The sequence below is a fragment of the Oculina patagonica genome, chromosome 7 (assembly GCF_052425735.1).
Source record: "Oculina patagonica isolate OP01 chromosome 7, crgOcupat, whole genome shotgun sequence".
Taxonomy (NCBI): domain Eukaryota; kingdom Metazoa; phylum Cnidaria; class Anthozoa; order Scleractinia; family Oculinidae; genus Oculina; species Oculina patagonica.
This window is the reverse complement of record NC_135764.1, coordinates 13,310,151-13,336,641: the sequence shown is the minus strand read 5'-3', so window position 1 is coordinate 13,336,641 and position 26,491 is coordinate 13,310,151. Positions and strand designations below refer to the sequence as shown.

Below are 26,491 nucleotides of genomic sequence, written 5' to 3'. Positions count from 1 at the left end.
AAGCAGACAGCTCTACTTACGGCCACCTTGTTAGAAACCCCGTTTTTACTCCCATACAAACTCTGTATTTTTACATTCTCGTAAGCGGACATTCCCGTAAGCGGCCGCGGACACTTTCCGAGATTACGACTTAGACTTTTTCTTTGTTTTTAAGCTCCCGTAAGCGGACACCGCAAAGAAAATCATATAAAAAACCTCTGTATCTTGTATTAATCACTCAACTTCACATCGCCGTTCGTCACAATGATTTTACTGTAATTACAGTACCATATTTCAGTGTTTGTTTTGTCGTCATCCACGTCCGGTTACATTTCGAAACACCACTAACATGCATATTACCATTATGTTAGCTAGGCAAGCTCCCGTAAGCGGCCATCTATCCCCTACACCTCTAGTGGCCGCTTACAAGAACCATTTTCGTAAGCGGCCAGCTCCAGTTGCGGACACTTTTTTCGCGTCCCAAGGGTGTCCGCTTATGAGAGCTTCGACTGTATACATTTTTTATCTTGCAACTTTTTTAATTCTTAAACTATTTGTTAATCTTTTAATTTTGAATTTGAAGTATTATTTTGCAGGGCCTCACTGAACAACACCTTTGGTGATGTGAGCTCCCTGGATAAAGAACATTATTATTATTATTATTATTATTATTATTATTATTATTATTATTATTATTATTATTATTATTATATATTATTATTATTATTATAAAGTTGAATAATCCTGAAAGGATTAAATATTTATCGCTGATAATGACCCCACAACTCTTGACACAAATGACAATTTATTTATTACTTTAGAAAAGAAACAATAACAACAAAAAGTGACACGATTGTTTTTCCCTGAACGCTAATACTGTTCCCATCATTCCATCATGCTTGTTGCCGGGGGAACTGGACTCGACACTGCATTGTCGCCAGGCACGTGAGACATCTGGCCAGCGGCAGCATGAGCCAAAGGAACATTGCTGGGGGTACCGGGGCCTGGCGCAGGGGATGCGGCGTTCGATCCCATGAATGACACCGGAGTGCTGCAGCCGGAGGGAGGGTGTGATCCGATTGGAGGTACAGAGCCTGGGTTCATGGCTGGAGCCGGGGAGGCAGAGGCAGAGGGGGGATTGGACCCGACGGGCTGGCTGCTACCTGCAACTTAAAAAAAAACAATGTTAGAAATAAGTTGTCGTGAGGTAGAAAAATAAGCAAGTAGCAGGGCACAAAGGCGCAGACTGCCAATCAACTAAGGCACAAATGTGGTATCAGGGTAGAAGATACACCTAATTTGCTCTGTAGTTTGAAATGGGGGAATGGAATGCCCGAGTGATTATTTCAAATTCCAGTTTTCTCATGTTAAACTCCATGATAAGACTAGCTATCCCTTTACACGATTTTATTTTTGGCAAGAAACCTAGAGTAATTCACCTTATGTTACTTCATACAGTTATTCTGTTTGCGTGGGAGAATTGGTGTGGGCTTATACCTAACCTTCACAATTCTATGAGCGTGCTTACTCGAAGGCGGTTGCTTATTCCAGAGAAAAAAATGTACCGCACATCGCTTAAAAAACTGCATCAATTGTGATCCTTTCAGGACATTCGCCTCTTATTCCCAAGTTAAGTCTACAACAGTTATTCTCTTGACCCAATTCAAATACTGAAATCTTACCTTGTTGCGCAGGACTGGCGACCTGTGGCACATGACTTGGTACTCCCGGTTGAGGGACCTGGGACGGAGCTTGTTGTGAATGCCTCCGTTGTTGCGGTACCTGTGGCTGTGGCTGCTGTTGCTGTGGGAATTGGGGTTGAGGTTGGGATACCTGTGGCTGCGGTTGAATCTGCCCTGGGGAGGGTGCTGAGGGGGACAGGTGACCGGCCGCAGCACGTGCGCGTAGCTCCGCCGCTTTCAGTTGTTCTTGATGAAACTGTTGGCGCTCAGCAAGAAGCTGTTGACGCTGGTACTCCAACTTTTATAAAAGAAAAGAAAAAGAAAATGAATTAATCAATAGCAAATGAGTGATCTTCCTTTCAAATATACAAACGTAACGCCATAATATCCTTCGTCTTGCAGTTTGGATTGCCACGCAACGCTCCTCTGTACAGAAGCGTTGCGTGACGACAAAAAGTAACACCCGTCGTGAAGGAGACAAGTAACACATTACCTAGTGACCACACTGTCATGCAGTTTTCTGGGAACTTTTCTAGAGCCAAAAAAACCCTCTTTTTCAAAGCGTACCAGTGATCAGATCGTGCACCTTCTACTCAAAAGAGTTTCTTTTTGTTTTCTTTTCTTATCACCAAACATTCAAGCTTCTGTGTGATGTACTACGTGGATGACAATAAAATATCTTAATTCATCAACAGTTTCTTATACTTACCGCCTCTCGTTCGCGGTCCATGATAGTCTCAAGTTCTTCAAAGTGACGCAGTTTAATCTCTAGTTTCTTCATCTGTGTCTCAACAAGAAGCGCTACAAGGCTCTTGATCTTACGCTCTTCAACTTGAGCCAGGTGCTATCAGGAAAAGAGAAGTTACTCAAAATTCTTAGTGCTGTTTAATTACGCGTAAAAATGATATTACCCCCTCCTCCCGTCCCCTTAAAAAAAAAACTAAATAAACGAACGAATGAACGAAAGGACGGACGGACAAAAAAGAAACAAATCAAAGTATTGAAGACCTGGACATCAGGTCAAACCAGATTTCCCCAGAGAAGTCAGTCTTTTAGCCAACGAAAGCATTTTGTTCATTGCTGACTTTAAATCTTGGTATTGGTAGCTACTCGATCCGCTTTACAATACTTTGCAACTTACAATTTAGTGAATATTCAAAACGTAAATAAATAACCCCGTTTGTTATTCTAGATTTTTTTTTTTTCATTCCTTTCGAAAGTCTCGGTGGAAAATGATCAGTTTACAAAGAATTTCCTGGGGAACGGATTAAATCTATCAACTGAAAATTGATCAAATGCGAACATCAATTCGTCAAATGAAGGGTTCCTCGGTGCTGCATACATTATTTCATAAACACCTTTTCCTAATCAGTAGAACTTTATTTCCAAGATACTGTAATTGCGCTTAACTTAGCTTGTCTGCCACGCGCCAGTTGATAATCTACAGTAAGGTTACCTTGGCTTTTACTGCAGCAGCTGCCAGAGCTGATGCGGCTGCCTTAGCAATGTTTTCTTCGTTGATAGCCTGTGTTTTCTCTCCGTTCTGTGATTGACTACTCGACTCCGACGAGTCTTCCATCTAAAAGCAGGGAAAAAATCACAGTAAGAAAAAAACGTGGAACCTTGTTAATATGGACAGACTTGAAATGGGTGTCCATTTGCGTTTCCGTATTAACTCTCACAGTGCCTTTCTCTTCAACAGGTTAACAAACAGATATTCTGGCGCATTGTTGGGGAAATCTTTCATAATGCTGGGGGTAACCTTCTACGGACTAGCATTTCATGTAGAAATACTTTTCATCACATTATGCTACAGAAACTGGAATTAAAGCAGCAGCTTTCAGAGCAGTGCAAAAGATTACAATGCAGACTTTGCTTTGTTGTAAACATTAGTTTTATATCCAAATAACTCTACCTTAACATCTTGTGCCCGTGTCTCCCCTCCCTCAGGTCCTGCTAATTGACTTCCGTTCACTTCCATGGGCTGCGGTGTTTCTTCTAAACAATAAAGGATGTAAAAGTGATTAAGTATTCTAAGGTGACCACTTTCGTCTAAAGCTTGGAGAGAAAGGTGGGGCAGTGTGGGTGATGATGATAATATTTGTCATCATCAGGGTTAACTAACCGGTCGATATCGTACCCAGTCTTCAGGATAACCGGCTAGTGCTGACCGTGGATCCTGAAGACTGAGTGCAACATTCCTGGCGCGTGAATATGTTACTTAAGCGTATTTCGGCAAATCGTCCAAGAAACACTCGAGTTTCTTCCTAAATTAACAAACTAATAAAAAGACAAACACAGGTGAATTCTCTAACATTTATCACGACAGCGTGACGCCAAACGCGGTACTTAACTACCGTATGGCGTGAAGTTGACGTGTTAATTATAATAAATCCCAGCAATTTCTCCAAGAAACAAATTGCAAACAATAACAAAAGCTACATTCTTCTTAGTGACCAAACAAAAAATTAATTTACGACACGTGAAGACAATTTCCCTTGTCCTTGTAAAAAACAAAGAATTTCCCCTCACTTGATGCTTGATGACATTGAAAGTGTTTAGCTTTGTGATTGGTTAAAGAAAGTCGTGTGGCACATTTTAGCCAATCAGAGTGCAGATGTCTTCTAACTTAAGCCAATCAAGTACATGGCCAAAACCAATCGTGGCTTGTAACGCGAATTTTCCTTCCCTTTTTTTATTTGCATAGTTTGTACCGTTGCCACGCAAATTTGACATATTTTTTGACAGCTGTCTGTTTGAGTTGACCAATCAAAATCTCAGACAGGGTGAAGCTGACATGGCAACGTTAGATTTCGCGCCAGAGCGAGTTACAGCATGTAAGGAAATGTTATCTAACCTAAAGCAGCTTTAGCGGCAGCACTTGCTACACGAGGATCCACAACTGAGGCAAGAAAAGCCACAGTGGACATAATTGGATTCCCCTGCTGACTGAATGGCACGGGCTGGTGTGACAACGGACCTGAATAAACAACAACAAAAACAACAACGATATCAAACACAAGCCAGGTGTTTAAATCTGGCAATGATGCTAGAACAAATACCGCTTTAGAAAACCCAGAAAATAAGCAATTCTTTGCAATGGAGAGATTCTTCGTTCTAGAAATGGAGCATTCAAATTGAGTGAGGGTTAATATCACATGTTCCTTTAATGTCACTGATAGAAACCAACGTTAAAAAAGTTCAATCTACTCATATTTATGGTGAACTCTATAAACCCACTTTTTTTACTATTCTATTTAAATTACTACTAGACTGTGAATATGACGACTTTTTATTCAAATAACGTAGTTGTTCCGAAACGCTACAGAAAAATTGTCTTGAGGCAAGTAAGCCTTGTAGAAGTGCGTACAACTTAGTTGTGAACGCTTGTCGGGTCTGAGGCACTTTTCGCTCATGTAATTTGTCTTATCTTATCCTCGAAACTTTAAGCGCAAATAACGAACTTTTACTTTTTCACGTCGGACACTGAACTTTTGCTGCTTACAAATATTTTAAAGACAGTTAGTCTGCATAGATTGATAGTTAAATATTGTCGGCTCAGGCACGTAGGGCCAGCTGTGGTACCGCAGTTTGAAACGTGTTGTTAGAGAGATTCACCCTGGGTTGGTTTTTCGTTGAACAGTTCGTTACACAGCGGATACAAAGATCAATGTAACGTTCTCCCGCACGCGCTCTTACCCAACTTTCGCGCGTGCTCGTAGTTTAAACTTTTGAACTCTCTAACGGGTCTGTCACTGTGCCCCTGACGAGAATGACAGGCTTTCTGAGTGCTGACTAGCATATTTTTCTTATCAATCTGTGCCGAGAATAATTTTCTTAGTTAGCTCACTAAACTATTGTCTAAGATTGTAACAGGCTTTTGTTTATAGTCTTCGTAAACTCCTTACGTTAAATTTGTAATAGGCTTTTGTTTATAGTCTTCATAAACTCCTTACGTGAAATTTGTATCCATAGAACTGTATATGTTACTTTGTTATTTTTATACATTTTAAACGGCTTGGTTTGTTCCCGGAAATATTAATGGGACTTTCCGGAGGGTGTGTTAAACTTGACACAATTTTAAAAGAACATGACTCGGCGAGGATGCTTGCGTCAACGGAAAAATCACTGTTATGGTCCATTCAAGAACATTGTTTACGAAGAATCGACGAAGCAGAAGCACCAAGAATTGCTCCGAGAAAAATACAAACATCTATGGCTTTACCGTTTTATCTCGAAATGAGAGAATTATCGAGGCAAAAAAAAAAAACAAAAAAAAAAACGCGAGTTTCCATTTTTAACCAATATTCCAACACTTTTAACAATTCCCAAAATTAAGGTTTCAATACACTTGTAAAGATCTGATCTTTACAACAAAAACTAAACACTACTATGAATCCATATGCCCAGACTTTTCGTCTCATCATATGGCGGACCATGTCCAACCTAAGATCCTGCCACCTGCGGGTCAACTTTGTCAGACTACCATCCCTGGGGTTGTTGTGTGTCTATTTCCTTTACCCTAGTCTGTAGAAAAGCATTGCACCAGTACCCCGGTGATACTTTGTGATTGATGGCACTTTGTTATCACTTGTATAAACCAGCGTGGGTGGTTCTGGGAAGGAAATCATGGCCCGAAAGCCTTTTCTGTGTATTGAAATACTCTGAAAGTTTATGATTATCACAGTTTGTTTGTTGCGTAATGCGTTCCGGGCTGCGTGCGCGCGCTCACATGAAACTGTTTAATTTAGGTACGCGCGTACATGCAACTGTCGCGAGCCTTCAAATAAAAACGACCAAATGAGGTTGTTCCGCGCCTGGCTCTTGTCCTTTCGTTGGTAAGTTTGTTATTTTTGCTGTATATTGAAATTGTTGTAGAAAAGTAAGCCTTGTAAAAGTGCGTACAACTTAATTGTGAACGCTTGTCGGGTCAGAGACACTTTTCGCTCATGTAATTTGTCTTATTTCATCCTCGAAACTTTAAGTCCTAATAACGAACTTTTACTTTTTCACGTCGGACACTGAACTTTTGCTGCTTGCAAATATTTTAAAGACAGTTAGTCTGCATAGATTGATAGTTAAATATTGTCGGCTCAGGCACGTAGGGCCAGCTGTGGTACCGCAGTTTGAAACGTGTTGTTAGAGAGATTCACCCTGGGTCGGTTTTTCGTTGAACAGTTCGGTTACACAGCGGATAAAAAGATCAATGTAACGTCGTCCAGCGCGCGCTTATACCCAACGTTCGCACGCGCTCGTAGTTTAAACTTTTGAACTCTCTAACGGGTCTGTCACTTTTCTCGGCACAGATTGAATGCAGGTCACTCCTTATAAAATATTATTAATTTTATAGCATGTTTAATAATGAATAGTTATTTAGTAAAAGATTATCCTCTATAAAGATTTGTTTTTTTGTTTTTATAAAAACAAAATATAGATTTGATCAAACCACTGTCTTTTCTGATGCTCTTGTTTTTACTTTTGAACGTCTGCGTCAGAGGCTATGAAAGCATCTATCGCGAGATCTGGGAACGAGATTACTATTGAGCGCCTGAAGTCAAATCACCGCCTCAAATCGTCAGAAGTCATGTTTGAATTTAGATAAAAGAGCAGTTTTCAAAGTGATTGACGATTGCTTTGGTTTTGCGATTACCTTGCCTCGTGACTCGTTTTAAAAAAATCGCGCCACTTTCTCAGCCAATCACAAGTAAAGCACTGGCCAAACGGTAACGCAAGTGGACGCAAGTAGTCGCAAGTTGAACTTGCGTACAGACTTGCGTTGGGTGACCAAACTGACACGCAAGTAAAGTCGCAAGTGCACGCAAGTTTGCCAAAAACGCCATTTAAAATGCCACACGCTGCAATTCAGTATTTGAAGTAAACTGCAAAAATTGCGTTGAGTGGTCAAACGGTGAAAAACTTGATCTCGACGAAAGTGAACGCAAGTCAACGCAAGTGTACGTAAGTCCTGCCCAAACGGAGACGCAAGTAGACTCAATTTTTCGGCCAGGGCTTAAAAAAACTAAAACCAAACGTGATTTGCACGAGCACGTTTTCCCGCGCGTCAACTTTCCGGATTTTGGGAGGTAAAATCTGATTGGCTTAGCGGCGGAAAGGAATGTTGGCATTGGTTAAACAGGCGTTCGTGGGGAGGAGTGAAATACGATCGCCCCTAAGAACGACTGCGTGGGAAGCTACCGTATTGCTGACTTACTTTGATTTGAACACATTTACGATTACACCAAAGCTAGTGAGGTACTTGTTTATGTCTTAGACGGGGTATCAAAAATTGGCATTCTGTCTTAAAAAACAGGGTAGGAAAATCAGCATCCTCGGAGACCCAGGGGCAGTTAGTGGGGGCGACGGGCAGCTTATCGGGACAACGGGATTTTGTAAACTTTCGCCCGAAAATCCCGTTGTCCCGATAAGCTGCCCGTCGCCCCCACTAACTGCCCCTGGGTCTCCGAGGATGGAAAAACAGAGGTTCGTGTCTTAAACGGGAACAGGGTTTAGGAGGCCGGGCCGCACCTCCCTACCTTAGATCTGATGTCGAGTACCCCCCACCCCGGGATTCGAGGGCGGCATTCTGCTCTAAAATGTGGCGTTTATACGAAGGCTGCGTTTATTCGGGGAAGGCGTTTAATCGAATAAATACGGTATTTGAAAAATCGCTGTTCCGTAGGAAGGACAGCAGAAAACATTACATTGAGTCTCCAAGAGAAACGAATATTGGTTCGAGAGGTCGAATGTTCCAGAAATCGACCGAGTAAAGCAAATTTAAGGGAAGAGACGTTTTTTGGTCAGTGAAGTTATCGGGAAATTTGAGAAATCGAGGGTAGGAGAAATTATGACACAACAGACACAACAGACAATTGACGCAATAGCTTAGTGAGGGTCAACATTGCGTGATGAGCCCAAAGATCATCTGCGTGGGAGGCTGTGCTTGGGATCTTAACATTACTCACATTTCGTCTGTTTTTACTTGTCAAAAGTTCTGTCCAGCTCTGTCTTTTAAAACACATCGCTTCTATTTCAAGTTACATGCCGTATGTAATCCATGTTTATAAAGTCGACAAAGAGATGTTGGCCTTTACAAATATGCTTTATTTCTGTGGTTTGACCGGTTGGTGAATAAGCGCGACCTCGTGCATTCCTGTAAGCTCTGTAGTGTTGTGCGCGCATTTCTTCAATTTGTATGGCTAAAAGATATTAAAGGAAATCATCTGCAACCTCTGTTTTGATTGAAGCAAAATAACAGTCTATCAGTTTGGTTTTCCTGGTGATTTGTGTTATCATTTCTCAAACAGGGAGCCGCAAAAATCACTGGCAGGTTGTCAAGTTTGGCAACTTGATAATTGACAAAATGACATGAGAAAAAGCACGTAGCCTTAGAATCTTCTGCTCTATTTATATCGTGTGATTTCCTGTTCATTTGACATAAGCCGATAGAATGCCCACCTGTCAATCAAAACCTTAACAGAGATCAGTCAGATCAGTGACAGAAGATGGACCAATAAAGTTTGGAATGGACTGGACTTTGTCAATAAGAAGCGGACGTTACAAACCATGATCTTGAAAATAAGGACCTCAAAAGATCTTAATACATCTAAATTTCTAGTAAGTTTATAGTCAATTTCAAGAAAAGATGGGTATAACTATACATCAAATACGGGTTTATAATTTTATACCGAATCGCATACGTACGCATCAAACTGTATGGGTTCTTTTTTGTAAGATCTGGAAAATAATGCAATAATAATAATAATAATGCTGTAAAAATTTTATTCGCGAATATTTACTCCACTGACAAAAGTACATACAATCACCTTTTCCATATATGTACTTTTAAATACCATGAACTTGTTGAATTTACTTCTTGTCGTTCTTAGCTAAAATTTAGAGTCAATTTGTCACGCATTACTATTTACTCATGGAGTAATATAGGCAGGGCTGGAAGGGAAGAGTAATTTCCAAATTGGCCGAGCATGCAACACAAACCTAGTCCATTTTGTCAAAAGCAAGCAGTTGTAATTAGCAGCCGTTGTTGGTCAACTGATCGTTTATTGCACCCTCAATAACCAAACAAAAAAGAAAAGATGGGGTGATGGAGAAACAACTCGTTCTCTATAAGATCGATCAGCTCAGATCTGTTGTGAAATCTGTACTGCTCCGTTTTTTTTTTAGATTTGGAGCTGAAAAAAGCATGGGCATATCCCACATTTGTTTTATAAATGTTCAGTGGAATAAAATAGTTGTTGATAAATTTAAATTAGTTTGCGAATAAAATCCGTTTTAAAAAGTGAGTTAATTAATTGAAAAGAAAACACATAAGGGATTTAACTTGCAAATACTGTTCAAGGGACTATGTCACGGGGATTTCGCAGTTTTTGGTCTAAACGGCTCTGAAATAAGTGGTAGGCAACTTTACCCAAAAAAAACATTGTCTTTGAACATTTAACGGAAAATATAACGTTTATTTGGGGATAGAAATCAAACTTCGGCTATAAATATCATTTTTTTTAAGGCGCGCGTAAACAATTTGAAAACGTTGGCTAACGTTTTCAAATTGCAATCCATTTCCATCCGAGCCATCCGCAGCCAAACGCGCTTTTAAACAGTTGTAGTGCTCTAAAATAGACATTGTTAATAAAAATGGGCCATTGTTTTTAGGTTTCCTACGACATAAATATAAATTCGGGCTGTTCAAAATCTGTTAAAATGCGTGACATAGTCCCTTTAAAGGGACTATGTCACGCATTTTAATGGCTTTTTAAACAGCCAAAATTTATATAATTTGTAGGAAACTTAAAAAAATCAATTTTCATTAACAATTACTATTTTAGAGCACTACAACTGTTAAAAAGCGCGTTTGGCTGCGGATGGCTCGGATGGAAATGAATTGCAATTTGAAAACGTTAGCCAACGTTTTCAAGTTGTTTCCGTGCGCCTTAAAAAAAATCGATATTTATAGCCGAAGTTTTATTTCTTTCCCCAAATAAAGGTTATATCTTCAGTCAATTGTTCAAAGATAATGATTATCATGGGTAAAGTTACCTACCACCTATTTCAGAACAGTTTAGACCAAAAATCTGCGAAATCCCCGTGACATAGTCCCTTTAAAGTCCATTCCAGGTCGATTGCGAAGAATGCTGACCTTTAAATCTGATATTCTATTTGTTTTTCTTCGTTCCTGATTCCTGAAATGTTTTCTCATTGATTGCGACGACACGCCACCACAAGATCATTTGTATTGAGCAAGCAACAGCTTTCGAGTTCTTCTTTACTTGCCGATTATGTCTTCAATTGTAACAGCTGTGTTTAAAGCAACCATTGGCTTGCTTGTGAATAAAGGCAGGGATAAGGCAGCGGAGAAGCTGAAAGATGGCGATGTAACAGATCAAAAATTTCGTGGATTGATCGTGCGTGAAATCGATGATATCAAGTCCAAGTTGGATGGATTATCAAGGAAAGATTTGCTAGCAAGCATCAGTTTCTTCAAGGAAGGAATTGAGCTGCTCTATGAAGTGTTTGATAAGGCAAGGTCCAGAAGCGAGTACGGCGCGGTAACTACACAAGCAGCTTGTGCTGAAGCATTTTCTGTAGTCAAAGGCGTGCGAAAGTTGGATCTTACTGAGCTGGATGAATCAGCCGCTTTCCGACGCAAAGGAAAGATTCAAGCAAGCCCGTATAGAAGCAACAAGGGCCTTTAGCAATGAAGCTCTAAAAACCTCTGACCGCATCCTAGCGATGCAATATCGAGTAATGGCGACAATTCTGGAGAAAGTAGACAATCCCGCTGGCGCAGTAGCACCGTGTAGGGTGTGCATCGAAGAACTAAACTCTTTTTCAGCAGTTCAAAATAGTTTTGATGTTCAGCTCAAGAAAGGCTTTCAGGCAGTAAGGGGCTTGCAGTTTATAGGTAAGGACGAACGCAGGAATATCATTTCCAGTGTCTGTCACGTGAATCGTGTCATCTACGATGTCACGCTAACAGTTGGTAAACACATACCCTTCTTGATTTGGCCTGCTGTTGATACCGGAGAAGAAAAAGTTGATCCATTGCGTGATGAAAGGCTCACTAAAGTTCTGCGTAAACAGGGCATGGAGCACTGTTCTGTAACGTGGTCATTTGGTCAGGAGGGTGAAGAGGAGCACAAGCTGAAGATGCCGCGTGGTATCGCTACAAACTCCAGCGGACAATTCATTGTAGGAGACATTGGTAACGTAAAGGTGTTTGACAGTTCAGGAACATTTATGAGTCTTTTCAGTCTCCCTAAAGATGCCGTATATGCAATGTTATATGTTCTTGATGTAGCCACAGACATGAATGACAGTGTCTATGTTTTGGTCGGATTGAAAAAGCCTGGAGCTGAGGAATATGAGCGCGTTGTTTACGAATTTAACAACACCGCTGACCTGCGTCACAAGTTTCCTGTGAGTAGCGAGTGGGACTTTGGCAGACTGACAGTCACCGACAGTGGCAAAGTACTGGTACTGAGGATAGATAATGTGGTTGATGTGCATGAGACTGATGGTCAGTTTGTTCGCTCGTTTGGTGAAGGCAGATTGAAGAATGCGTGGGATATCACTGCTACTAATGATGGCCGTGTTATGGTAGTGGACTGGAATGATTCCTCCTGTGTTCACATATTCAGTGAACATGGCGACCATCTTAACAAGTTTAAACTCCAAGGAAGTTATTTGTATCATAGAATTGCATTTCACCGGGCAAGTGAACATGTCGTCGTCGCTGGTGAAGAACGAGAGAAGAAAGATCTCCTGCATGTGGAAGTGTACACCAAAGATGGCGAGTTTATGCGGAGCACTCAAATCCATGGTGGTTACGTAACAGGGATAACAGTGACTACTGAGGGACGCATTGCTGTAGCTTGTGAAGAAAAGGTACTCGTTATTTAAAAAATATGATGCCTGGGTGCACAACTGATATTTTAAAATAATGTAAAATGATGTTATGAAACAAGAAGCATAAAACTGTTTCAGTGTGGACACTTGTTTACATAATAAGTGTAAAACAAATAACAATAGCAATGTAAACATGGCATGGAAGTTGTGTATACATAAATACTAAAATACTAAGCTAAAATGAGTTTCTCCTCGTAATACAAAATCATCATGTAAGCTAATGCGGTCTTGAAAATTTTTGAGAACTTTTATATGTTTGTGCCTTCCGGCAGCATGTTTCACTTAATTGCTTCACAATAGCAGTAGCATTTTGTATAAAGGCGTGTTATTTACAGAATGTGGAAAGAAAAGTTTGGTGGACAGGTCTCTAAGAATTTAAGGTAATCTGTGCCAATCTAATTCCTGCAGTGGGAGGGGATGACTATTGATTTGTAAAAACAATAGAGTCAATACTTGTGACTGACTCATCACTTACAGTTTTGTGATATCACATTGTCATATAGCAACAAGTCAAACCAAGGTTTTGCCTTTGATCACACCCTTTATTCATAGCTAATATTGTAAGGTGCTCAGGAACATGCCTTTTTATCATGATCTGTGGTATAAAGTTAGATGTCTCTGTTTCCCAGCTGTATTCCTCTTCATGGTTACAGTCTATGAGATGTTTACTTTGTATTTGATGATATTTTAGTCTCAGTATATTAAATACATGAAGAAGGCAAAGACTATTATAGAAATCCGTCAAGACGTTTGAAGACAAAATAATTTTCTCTTTTAAGAAAGGGGAGGTGTGGGGTGGGGGTTTCTTATCTACCAATTTGCTGCTGTGGAAGATTTTCAACCATCATAAATTATTTGTAAACCAGACCATACACAGAAAAACATTTTTCTCTAGTACTGTTCAGTGTTGCATTCGAGAGTCCTCTAAGACTTTCAAATCGTGGCAATATTTGACAAGTAACTTACCGGAAATCAAAAAGAAACAAAGCTGTAAAAGTTATGGCACATAGATCTAAAATTAAAATCAGTGAACGTCAGCAGATAAAGAACGTCTGCATGCTTATGTCACACATGGATTTATGAAATTTGCATTGTTATGAACATTATGACATAATAATCATATTTGTGGATTTTCTATGTAGTAGCCTTTCCTTTTTATGCGTAAAAGGTAATAATTTTCCATGGGTTTGATCATAAAGAAGGCTATGTTATCTCTGATTCAAATAAGAAAAATCGGAAGTATTCCTTCTTTCCTACACGTTTTTAGGGATTTTAATCCTAACACGCAGTTTGTGACTGGCACTCTTCACACACACACAATGATAATTTTTACAAAGCCAAGTTCCCCAAATAAAATTCGCTATTTTTTCCTTTCAAAACACGCCAAAATCATGATATATCGCTTGCAACCAATTGCTGTCTTCAGAAATTCCTTTGCAACTGCTCTGTCCAGATCTATAGTTGAGAAGCACCCCCCCCCCCCCCCCAAGCAGGGTATCAAAAATCATGTTTTCAAATAATTCGTTATTGTAACATTTAGTTCACTTTTTATGATTAATCATAACTTTTTTAGCTTTTAGCGCTTGATAGTTTTTATATATGATCAATGTTTTAACCTTTTATTAGTGCCATTTTTATCAATTAATATTTTTGTGTTTTCTCACGGGGCCTCACAGAAATATCACTTTTGTGATGTGAGCCCCCTGTTATTTGTAAATTACATTTATTAAACTTGCTAGCAGTTATTGTCAACAGATTAGCTAAAGGCTGGTTCTCATATGATCGCCCCGATCGTCTCTGTCGCTTCTGTCGTTTGCAAAGTCTGAGGTGATTGGAGCAAGCAAACATTTTGAAGCGACAGAGGCGACAGAGACGATCGGGGCGATCATATGAGAACCAGCCTTAAATGGGTAGACTCTCTGAATGAATGACTAAAAGAAAATGGTCAGTCATGGTAGAATGACATTTCATGTATTAATTTGAAAAAGTTTTGAGAATTTTCAATTTGATGATGTCCTAAAAGCACAACTGCTAGTCTGTGAACAGGCTCCATAGTGGGATATAGTGCTCAATGAAACCAGTCTATTATAAATTTATAAAACTAGCAGTAATCCTCAGCAGACAAACTGAGCAGATTAGATAAGTGAATTTGACTCTGTGAGTGGCTGGTACTAAGAAAGTGGTAAACACCCTAACTTGACATTTCTATTGCATTATAATTATTTTAAAAAAAGTTTCAGTAATATTTACAATTTTATGCTTTCAACATGCAGATCCGCATGGTTTGATGAATACAACTACCGTGATTCCCTGCAGGCGCGCGCTATAGAGGGAATCGGGTATTGGACAAATATTGACCAAGTTATGGCACTATGTGCCAGTTGGTACTCCTGGGGGTTAAAGGGTTAAAAGTACGACTACTAGCCTCTGAACAGCCTCCCTAGTGGGGTATAGTGCTCAATGATTCCAGTCTATTATAAATGTATAAATGTATAAAAAAATTAAGTCACTTTCTATCAATAATTTTGAAGGAGAATACATAATTAATATATGTATTCTCCTTCAAAATTATTGATAGAAAGTGACTTAATTTTTTCATATCAGCCATTTACAGTGTTGTTTGACAGTATAGCTTTTGAACTTGAGTTAACTATTCATTAAACTCAGTACAGTCTTGTATAAAGAATAACAAAATAGCCAAAAATGAAAGTAAGGAAATGTGTTAGCCGGGAATTAATAATAATGTCAGCATAATAATTTCTGCCTTTGGCAGTTAATAAACCGTAATTGTTTGCAATATAACCACTTATTTTATTATAATAATTGTAGCCAATTGTAGTTACCGGTACCTCTTATCTGTATGTAGCGTATTGTAATAACTGTTTTTTTTTTATAGAGCGGTTTCCACTTGAGCATTGAAAGTAACTCGCAGTTGTTTAGGTTTTGCATTGCTGCGCCAAGTGACTGGTTTAAACATCTTGCACCACTTTCTTTACCATCAGAAGAAAAAACCATAAACCAATTCCAACCCCCCCCGCCCCGGGAAGGGGACGAAGGATTAATTGATTCCGGATTTTTTTGGGGGGTTGGAAAATTTGGCAAGTATTTTTTTTGGGTGACTTGATTTAAATAGGGGATTTCTTTTGGTATTAAAAACGAACTAAAGTTCTTTGGCGCGTCCTTGGTGTATCTATGGTATGTTGCATAAACAAACACGAGAGTTCAATTTTTTAATGATTCCCTTTGAAATATGTTATTGCCCCTCCTGGCAATTTGGGGGCAATTTGACAAGGGATTTTTTTTTTTTTTTTTTTTTTTGGGGGGGGGGGGTTATTTCTGGTCCAGGGATTTTTTTGGGTAATGTCAGAAGACTTAGGGATTCTTTTGGGTCCTGACTTTTGCCTCCATTCGATCATCCCCGTCATTTACAACAAGCCGGAGTACCCCCTCAGTACTCAACTGAAAACTGCTCTAAATAATTTTACTTGTAGCTTTCTGTAATTACTGCTTATTTTTGTACTAATAAAATGCTATAAAAGTAAGTTGCTGCCGATTTTATTGCATGTTTCAGTGGTGTTTTCTCAAGGGAATGTTTATCTGTGTTGGTATGACGACCTGTGAATTAATCAGGCTTTGGTAAGGGGGTAGGGGTAGGATGGGGGAGCACATTTAACATCAACTAAATACTTTGGAAGAGACGTGTCCCAGCAGAGCATTTCAATCAATGCACAAAAACTTTCCCCTGCCACTTTTGTTTCCTCTTTTCATACTCAAAACCAGTGTGCATGTGAAGTCCAAATAGTTTATTCACAAAGGCGCTGAAATGTAGGAACGAACATTCCAAAACATGTTGAATTGTTCCTCTAGGGTTCACAGGACAGAAAACTGGGCATACATTACAGTGCCTCACCTGAACTTGTCCTCTTGATAAGGAGGACAAATCATGTCCACATGATACTGTACAGTGAATTGGTGTTTACTTACATGACATGCAATTGTTACATATGACATCAGTGAGCCATAATTATAATCAATGCCTCTCATGGTATGAAGCATACGGTAATTTTCCAAGACTGATGACATACCCAGCTGCCGTGACACTCCCTGTACAACTTTAAGCTATTGTTTTCCAGTGAGAAAGTACTTTTTAAGACAAATCGAAGGAAAGAATTCCAAAAGCCAATTTTTATTATCCAATAAAATAACAGCTGGAGTGATCACTACATAAAAATGTCACGTCTTACTAGGTAACTGTTCCAACACAAACTAATGAAATTTCAATAAATTGTCAAGAACCAAGTAAATCTTGCAAGCCCCAACAAGATGAACTCCAGTGTAACAAACAGGTTAATTTGTGGAATCCATGACAAAATAAATTCTTACTTACAGCTAATGAACAGATATGGCTTTGGTTTTATGCTTGCGGACACAACAAAGAATGAAGGAAACACATGTTTTTTTATTTTAGTCAACTAACATGGGAAATTCGTTCCCAATCATTTGGTCAATGTACATTGTCAATATTCTGCCTGATTAAGAGAAGACAGCCACTATGTAAAGATAATTATATATGGGCTATTAACCATGTCCAGTGTTTTTGGTTGCACTGCAATAACCACGTATAAAATAGTCAGACTGATTTGGATGAAAGATTGCAGTAGCTAGTCTCTTGCAAGCAGACATTTTTATCAGCGGGAGCAGTAATACAACAGCACATTGAGAGATATTATGTGGCAAGTTTGCTGTGTTTGTGGTCATGTCAACATCTCGCAGGGACATTTCAGTCCACAGAGCCACATTCATCCAGGCCCTCCTCTCCCTCACCCCCACAGGCTTTGGTTTGTCTCTTTTAACTGGCCTCTTCCACAGCTGGTTTCAGTCCTCTGATGGTCAGATCGTAAACCACTTCTTCAATTTTCTTGAGGTCATATTTGAGGCCATCAAACTTCTTTCTGAGAGAGTCATTTTTAAGATTTAACAGTCTGAAGCCAGCGTCTAGCTCAGCCACAAATGCAGCTATTTTGTAAGGTCGGCCGTAATCTGCTGAGGTTACACTGTTCACTGCAAACCGTGACTGAAAAAAAAAAACAGTCAAACATATACAGTAAGATTTGGTTGGAAATTCAATAAATGTGGATTGTAGTAGTTTTACTATGCTCTCAATATCTCTGAGAATACTAATCAGCATTTACTACTGTACTAATATTTATTGTAATTTATCAGTAAAGTGTCAGATTTTTATTATTTATGAGTAAAGGTCTTTGTCCATTTGTCCGCCCATCAGTCTGTCCCTCCATTTGTCCGTTTGTCAGTCCATCCCTCCCTCCCTCCCCCCAAAAATATATAAAAAATACGATAGAAGATATCATAATGCACTATTCTGATAACGTCCAGGCCGGAAAAAGTAGCTGTCATGGTTCTTGGCCAATGGGGTTCTCTAAGCTAATCAGAACTGGTAGAGCCATTGTTCAGTTCATTAATTTAGCAATTAATTCTGTTTGATGACCTTTTCTTTGTCATTTCCATTGTGGTTTGCTAATTAAAAGCTCCTAGTTGCAGTATCAGGTATCATGATTCAAGCAACTTACCAGTTCATTTGCAAGAAGAAGAAGTCCAGTTAAAAAATCATCCAAGTCAATATGGAAACCATCAGATGACCGCTCTACTTGGACTGCAATAGAGAAATGTTGATAAAACATCAAGAGTCAGCTTACTGTAGCTTGTTCTGTAGGTTCCCTGTTTGTGGAGAAATGTGAACAAGTGGGTGAACAAAGGGAAGAAAAGCAAACTGGTCAGCCTTCGTATATATTTTTCTTTGGTTACCTACATGCACTTCCTTGAACATGCAATGACTTGATTTTTTGTTTATTATTTTCTTAAAAATATAAATTGATGCAAATACACTGTATGCAATTACTGTTTTTTTAAAAAAATATAAATTGAGATGGAAATATGCAATTCTTCTGGTGCATTCTAGTTCAATACTTGCAATGCTACATTTTTTTCTATTAAATGCTCAGTTTGCTATTTCCTAAGGTTGAGTGCTTAAAAAAGGTTTGAATGTACCGTACTCCCTTTTTTTTTTGCTTTTTTTTTTCAACAGAAAATACGGTAGCTGGATGGAATGCCTCCCCCTCACTATAAATCTGAGTACCCCACCAAGGGTAAAATTTGTAAGGTTTTCATGTTTGCAAAGGAAATGCTATTCAATTGCATCTGACAATATGCACATCTTACTGTTAGCTTTTAGCCAATTTACCTCCAAGCATTTCTGCCAGCTCTGGTCTAGGAATGAGTCGATCACTTTCCAGGAACACAATAAATGCTCCAAGAAAGGCAAACCGTTGACTCACAAAGCGCCAGTGGTCACAAAATCTACAATAAAAAAAACATAAGAATTTAAAACACACAGCTGGCTTATCAGTGTCAGAGGACTTCTGAGTCCTTACACTGTAAGTCTCATTTCTGTAGCATGAGGCAACTACATGTAACTAAAAGGATCTCTACACCTCTTGTTGAGATGTTAGTCCATTGCGATCCCCCCTCCCCCCGAGCCAGTATTTTGACAGGTTGTCCAAACACCACCTTGGATTCAAGATCAAGTCCAAACCCTGGCTGGTGTTGTTCTGTTGTGTTCTTGGGCAAAATACTTTTACTCTCAGAGTGCCTTTCTCCACCAAATTATTTGTTAACAATTGAAGGGGCAAGGGCAAGAAACGCACATCGAGTTTTGGCCAAATTGAAACACATTCGATAATCTGGAGCCCTGTGATGCTCAAGGAAAAAATATACCCGGTAATGTACTTACTGACCTGTAATATTGACCAGCTGGTATTTTCTCCACAAGATTTGCATACTGTGACTTGACAACAGTGAGCATTTGTCTGCTTTTAGCACAAATCTTCTTCACAGCTGAAAGCCAGAGTGATCATGATCAAAAACTTCCTTCTCCTTACATACAAAATACATAGGCAAACATCAGTGCTGAAGAGATTGTCTGTCAAGTTCTAAATTACTAGAGCTTTGAAGTTAACTTTTGGTGACATCATAATCCATATAATTATGTATTTAAACGGGGCAAGGTTCCACCGATTGTGTCATTTAAGGCGCAAGTGTTAACATGCAGTGTCGAACAATGTTTTTGACTTCATAGAAGGATTTAAAGATTCTGAATTCAGCCTTGTAAATGTCACTACAAAACAAGAAAACAAAGACAGAATGCAAATTTATTTGTGTGAATGTTTTTATGGCTTAGTGGAAACTGAAAAAAGAAGATGCCTGCTCGAAGTACTAGGTAGTGTTGTTTGCTTGGAAACTACATATCAGAGGGTTTCCAAGGTTTTTGACAGGTAAAGCACCTTAAAAAAAACAATGTTTAAATTGTTTTAAAACTTATTTAAAGCGTGTATTTCTTTTTTCTTTTCTCTAACCGAGCGAATTTGTACAAATTTAATTGATGCGATTTTTGATGAATTATGCAAAAAGATGCAAGTTGAGGTCAGTTATGGGTAATCACAACATTGCGTATTATCATTTTTAATGAATTTTTAAAATTTTCGCATAATCCAGTATTTTCTCTGCATAATCAACACATTCCTCCACATAATCTTCCTGAAAATTTCCATATAATTTTTATTTTTTTCCGCACCCTATTAGATGCCCTGAAGAGGAGATCATCTTCAGTTGATGTACTGTTAAGTTCTCACAAATATTTAACATTGCAAGGAATTATGTTTGGTTATCAGGAAGGAGAATTTAATGTAATGCATCAAACACAAAGGACAGTGTTTAATCGGGATATCCAAACACTGAGAAGAGACTTTCATGTACCTTCAGGACTTGACGATTGATGTACTGCTTGTAAAACAGCCAGGACTTCTCTTGCAGATTGTTCCAAGTCACGATCGAATGACTGTCTTGATTCCCTGAAAAATTTACCACACATGCATCAGTATTTACATGTAAAGCCCTGTTAGTCTCTGTCAAGACAAACTTAATTGCACACATTTTCTTCAAATGATTTTTCATGTTTTATCTTTTTCCTTTCATTAGTATCAAATCTAACTTCCTTTTCCAGGGATGTAGGTAAGATTTTCAACAGAGCAAAATTTACCTGATCACAGGTGAAAAAATAAGGCGCATTAAAAAAATCGAAAGCTCTTCAAGCAACTTCATGGTAATTCCATAAAGTGCCAACCTTCGCATTTTTCAAAATAACAAGTGTCTAATATTATGTAGTGATAACCCCAAAAAACTCACTTCATTTGCCTTTGAAAGTAATTATTTTTCCATGGGAGTTGCATCATTTATGGTTGCTGCTCTCGGGCTTCGTAGCGCAAATGCACCCAAGCAATTAGTGTTTCTTCTTGATTCAAAAAGATGAAAAACAGTGTGACATGACTGATACCTCTTTCCCTTGTATTTGCTTCATTCCATCTGCAGTTTTTTACCGATTTGTCACACTCACAATTTTTCAATTTATTTTCGTTTGTTGATGATCACATGGCTAGCCGCCTATAGCCTTCAAATTCAACTCTTTTGTACTGCTATCGGATGTTTTTGGCGGAAATACTTGGCTACAAGCCGAACCCCTAATTTTGTCAAGTTTTGATCAGTTCTCAGTATCATTTGGTAAAAAAATCACACGGCTTGTAGCCAAATAAATCTGTAAGTCAAGCAGGTTTCTTTCTTTATTTTTGACAGATTGTGGGACAGATTGGGGAACTTAGGAATAACTTAAAGAGAAAAAGTTTTACGTGCAATGGATGTAGTACTAAGGGGGATGGGGTAATGGACGATGGATTTTTCATGGAAAATAAAACGGCCCTTTCACAAATCTCGAAAATAATAACATTCATGGATCATGTGTACTTACGGCACCCCCGGTCGAGTGTCGATCGACACTAGCGACCGACACCTCGATAGACACGCGATCGATCCGCGATCGAAATGTCGATCGACACTCGATCTACATGTCGACCGATACTAGATCGACACTCGACCAACAACGGGCGATAGTCGGTCCAGTGTCGACCGACTCATGTGTCGGGCGATAGTATCCTCCTAGTTGGTCGACACTCGGTCGATACTCTATCGACGCTCTGCTGACACACGGTCGAGTGTTGATCGATATCCATACATCGTCATAGCGGTCGCCACGCAGTCGAAAAGCTCATACCGTAAAATTCCGGTTGTAAGCCCTGCGCTTATACAAGGAGTTTTGGGTGGGCTTATAAGCGGAGGGGCTTATATCCGGGAGGGCTTATAAACATGACCAGACAAGAAACCCACTAAATGCATTAAATAGTTTTTTTTTTGTCTGTAGACTAACCTGACCTAACCTGCGATCAGGCATTCTTTTTTCTTTTACGAATCAGTAGTAGGGAGGTAGGGCACGATTTCAGGTTATCTGCAGACACTCTAGCCCGAGAAGCGAAGCTTCGAGGGATAATATTTTAGTTTTAAGAACATCAAATTTCCAAGGGGCAACTATCAGACCTATTGTCTTTATTGTTCTCCACTAAATTTTCTTCCGTGCGCACATACAAAAACCTAGAGAACAATCGCAAAATCTTAGAAACAATCGCGCTCGCGTTGCTCTTTTAAGGGTGAATTTTTTGGGCTCGGAAATAGAATAACTGATGAACAACGTTGAAATGAAAATTGCTGCTGTTTAAAAAAAAAAATACTTACAACGTACAAGACATAGAGTACCCCCCGCGTAATCAATCGAACCAAACATAACGAAAAACTAATCAAACTCAATCGAAGTCTAGTTGATGTTATTCTGGCGATCACACTAATCATTTTATTAAAACAATTTGAAACTCAGGCTGATTTAAAAAAAAATCTGACGAAAGCAACAGAGACTTTTCGAAAATTTAACTTCTTTTAAGTTTTTACAACATCATTTTCACTTTTAGATTTTTTTGATCAGTTTCAACTCGCACGCGAAAAATGTACTTGTTAACGGAATAAAGTACAGTGGAACCCCGCTTTACGGACACCCGCTTAATACGGACATCCCGGTATGACGGACAGTTTCGTTGGTCCCGACGAAAACCTTACACATTCGCATAGTTAAAAATTGCATAACCCACCCCTTTTCGAGGACTCAAAAACTCCACCCCCCTTCTGCTCCCCCATCCCTGTACTTTTTGACCAGTCCCTAACTTTTGCCCCCGCTTTTGACTGAGCATTATTTGAATTTGATTCAGCAAATGTTAACTTTTTGGCAGCTGAATTTTCCTGAGAACCCTTAAGTAACCGGAAGTATGAAGCAGAGGATTCGTCTCGACAACTGACGCAATCTATCGATGAAAACGTCTCAGTGTCTCAATGTTTAATAATTCTTTCAAAATGCAGTAGGAAATTGCGGACATTAAAATTAAAGCCAAACAGGTGTTCGTGAACGCCCTCACACGCTTCCACAAGCGACGGCTTGAAACTGCAAGAAAAAAGATAAGGCGAGACCTACCGTAGTCCAGTCCCTGAACTCTCTCTTCCGTGCGCCTTTAATAGGGGCTGAACCCAGGTGCGCGAAGAGAGAGTCCAGGATAACTTGCATGCGCATGCGCCAGTTTTTCCCCAAAATTGGGGGAAAAACCATATTTGGCAGCCCTTTTGAAAACGCGCGCACACAGATGACGAGTTCAACTACGCGACTGTGTACTAAAGCAGGATCACCGGAATAACTTTAAAAAGCCTAGCTTTGCAGTCAGTGTCTGCGAAAAGCTAACGGCCAAAACAAAAATCGCTATCCGTCAACTATTCCTAGTATTTTGTAGCTGTCTATTGAATTGGTTTTGGATGCAATTGAGCACAGTTTTTTTCTTGCATTTATTCGTGGGCTCGGTCGCATAGTTGAATTCGTCATTTGAGCGAGCCAGTTTTAACCTAGCGCGCGTCCCAAGCAAGTAACGCCACACTCCTCGCTTCTGATTGGTTCGTTCTGAGCATGCTCATGCAAGTTATCCTGGACTCTCTCTTCGCGCGCCTGGGTTCAACCCCTATAAAGGGCGCGTTACGCGTTACTTACTGCCCTTAGCGCCGATGGCGTATAGGGCAGTAAGTAAGTAAGTAATTGCTCAACTACGTACATCGAGGATAATACCAACTTTATCAACTTTGCAGGTAAAAAAAATATACAGTAGATTAGAATTCTAGTATCTATGGATGTAACCAGCTGATATAATATACCACATGAAGAGGGATGGAAATAGTATACCAAGCATACGAAACGTTCCACAATAACAATCCTCCTATCCAAACTCACTTCATAACGAAAATGCTTGGTTTTATCTTAAAGGAAAATTCTCTCCAATTTAATGGCAAGAACTATCTACAAACTCATGGAACTACCATTGGTACAAAAATGGCATTTGCCAGCATCTTTATAGCAGACATTATAACAAGACTTATTCGCCAAAGCAATGTCAATACAAGAAAATGGAATCGATACATTGATGATGTGTTCTCCCTTTGGGGAGAACATTTGTCAATTTATTAACTGAAGCCAACAAACTCCACCCCACAATTAAATTTACTGCTGAAATATTATAGAACGAATAAACTTATTTTTAACTTTCCTGGACACAGTTGTTTGTAAGGAGATAGATTTAACACAGAATATATCCTTGACATCAAGACACACTATAAGCCGACAGAGAAATTCCAATACAATCACTTTACCTCATGTCATCCTCTGGGTGTTAAAAGGGGATTTTTTTAAAACCTTCACATCGGTGAAGGTTTTAACCCTCGAGAATGTTCGACGGTCACACCTCCATCGACTGTCGATCAACCCACGATCGACAATCGATCGACATACCGCCTTTTGAGGAGGAATACTGAGATCACCGACATACCAACGATATATCACTGACAGACGACCGACACGCTACCGACAGACGGCCGACACGCTACCGACAGCCGACCGTAAGGTACCGATCGACACGTCGACCGACATCGAACGTGTAGTCATCGCTAGTATCGATCGTCACTCGATAGAGTGTCAAAGGAAATTGAAAGGCTGTCAATCGTGTGTCGATCGCGGGTCGACCGATATGTTGATTGAGTGTCGATCGAGTGCCGATCGTGGGTCGATCGAGTGTCAATTGATAGTGTCGATCGATGGTCGATCGCTAGTGTCGATCGACACTCGATCGGGGGTGCCGTAAGTACACATGATCCACATTCATTTGGTAAATCATGCTTCACAAAAAATTAAATAATAATAACAATTTACAGAATGTCTTGGAAACTCATGGTTCACAGTTCACTATGGATATTACAATTCACAAGGAAAAAAAATTCGCCCCCTTCCCCAGCCCCCATGTCCAGGGAGGTGGGAGGTGGGGGGGGGGGGGAACAAGACCCCAATAAAGGATTCCCACCTCTTAGTACAAATTTGATACCCCGAAGTGCTGATTTTGTTACTTGCCTAGAAGGTCAAGTTTTGGTTAAAAGATTAATATATTTTGCCTGGGCCTGCAGCGGGACAGTCTGCAGAGACCTGCAGCAGCTGCAAGGCGCCAGTGGCGCGTGCAACACAGTCCACGTGGATTTACGAATGTATAATTACAGGAACGAACAAGCGGTGAGAACTCATAAAACCTACCTCTCTTATTTCCTGATCATTTGATAAATAATCCTGAAAGGAAGAAAACAAAGAGATAAGCGGTTTTTTCTCTGTTTCCGTAACGTCGCTGTTATCTGTCTTATCTTTCACTTCGGCCGCCATGTTGTTGAGTGTACGATTGTGCAGCGGTGTGCTATCTAAAATGCTGCGCGGTGGTATGCGCGCATTCTCGTCGCCAGGCTCTTCTCCGGAACGATTTTCAAAGCTTGACAGGGGTCTAGGGAGGCAGAAAATGGACAGGACTAATGAAAGTTAACGTAAGTATGCAATAACCTCTGTTTTATTTCCCATACATTTTACACAACAAGAAAAAATAAACGTCTATTTCGTGAAAAATTATCACCCCCTTTTTTCCATCGAAAAGGCGAAAATTAAGACATTGCCCCCCCCCCCCCCCCCGATGTGTATCACTTTACACCCTGCCCCTTCCCGATAATTTACTGCACTGAGTCTTGAGGCCCGTAGGTCTCATTCTGCGCCTACGAACTATATTAAGTTTTTATAGCGTTTCAAGCAATCCAAAAACTCTCTTCATTTACAAATCTATATTTTACGGTGTTTTGTGAATTTGTGGGTGATTTTTTGGGAGGAGATAGTTTTTCTCAAAGGATAAGTACAGATTAGAGAAATTAGAAATATTGAAGATTCAATGTGATTTTAGAATTAGAATATGAAGTTTAAAATTGGTAGACGGACACCAAGCAGTCCCCTGACAACCTGGAGTGCTATTGCGTGAGGGTCAACTGTCTGGTGGTGTTTGAATTGGTAATCAAATGGTTGTGAAATTATAAAATTGCCATGGAAACGTAGTAAGCGGCAAGATGGCGTCCGTAACAAAAGATGTTTTAAAGCTTAAACTTTGTACATTTTCGCTTGAATTTCATCTTAGCCAGCTAGCCTTGGCCATGTAATAAAACTTTTGATGATATTTTATATTTCAAAACGTCAAAACGACTTCAAGACTTAAGCCAATTACCTAAATGGCATCGAGCGGATTTTTGAGCGTTTCGTCTTGAATGAACTGAAAACGGCGCCCGTGTAAAAAAACATCTTTTAAAACATCTTTTATTTCGGACGCCATCTTGCCGCTAACTATGTTGCCATGGCAATTTTATAATTTCACATGTGAAATTATAAATTAACGTTAAAATTTCGCGCCAAAAATAAGGAATAATTTGTCACCTATGATATTACAAAAACAATTTTCTTTCTCCTTTTCTTTCTTTAAACCTCCTAAAACTTCACTCAAATTCACATTTACCGTTTACCA

At 39.5% G+C, this 26,491-nt stretch overlaps 4 protein-coding genes and 1 pseudogene across 9 annotated transcripts in view; 2 read left to right on the top strand and 3 right to left on the bottom strand.

Annotated features, from left to right (window-relative positions):
• The window catches only part of LOC144661287 (translin-like), a 59,531-nt gene extending 50,208 nt beyond the window's left edge, over window positions 1-9,323 (bottom strand). The window contains exon 1 of the mRNA XM_078521992.1: window positions 9,245-9,323. The gene's annotated coding sequence lies outside the window, so the exon portion shown is untranslated. The remainder of the gene's footprint in view (window positions 1-9,244) is intronic.
• Window positions 1-15,605, top strand: part of LOC144661252 (uncharacterized) — an 82,343-nt gene extending 66,738 nt beyond the window's left edge. The window contains exon 2 of the mRNA XM_078521953.1: window positions 12,547-15,605. Coding sequence (XP_078378079.1) covers window positions 12,547-12,575 — 29 coding nt within the window. The 3' untranslated portion in view covers window positions 12,576-15,605. The remainder of the gene's footprint in view (window positions 1-12,546) is intronic.
• LOC144661263 (uncharacterized) overlaps window positions 1-26,491 on the top strand; it is a 174,214-nt gene that overhangs the window by 25,935 nt on the left and 121,788 nt on the right. The gene's annotated exons all lie outside the window — the stretch shown is intronic.
• LOC144661268 (uncharacterized) overlaps window positions 805-26,491 on the bottom strand; it is a 69,171-nt gene continuing 43,484 nt past the window's right edge. The window contains exons 1-7 of one of the 5 annotated variants that reach the window (XM_078521969.1): window positions 6,108-6,452; window positions 4,519-4,641; window positions 3,577-3,659; window positions 3,118-3,240; window positions 2,371-2,505; window positions 1,662-1,959; window positions 811-1,148 (exon numbers count right to left, since the gene is read on the bottom strand). In XM_078521969.1, coding sequence (XP_078378095.1) covers window positions 865-1,148; window positions 1,662-1,959; window positions 2,371-2,505; window positions 3,118-3,240; window positions 3,577-3,659; window positions 4,519-4,591 — 996 coding nt within the window. In that variant the 5' untranslated portion in view covers window positions 4,592-4,641; window positions 6,108-6,452 and the 3' untranslated portion in view covers window positions 811-864. Of the gene's footprint in view, window positions 1,149-1,661; window positions 1,960-2,370; window positions 2,506-3,117; window positions 3,241-3,576; window positions 3,660-4,518; window positions 4,642-6,107; window positions 6,453-26,491 lie in introns of those variants that run through there. The other 4 variants (XM_078521972.1, XM_078521971.1, XM_078521968.1 and 1 more) reach the window with 4 other exon arrangements.
• Window positions 15,906-25,323, bottom strand: LOC144660911 (translin-like; annotated as a pseudogene). Its single transcript, XR_013572176.1, has 6 exons — window positions 25,201-25,323; window positions 20,412-20,506; window positions 19,394-19,493; window positions 18,841-18,956; window positions 18,170-18,252; window positions 15,906-17,655 (listed from the first exon to the last, which is right to left on the bottom strand). The product of XR_013572176.1 is annotated as a translin-like (transcript).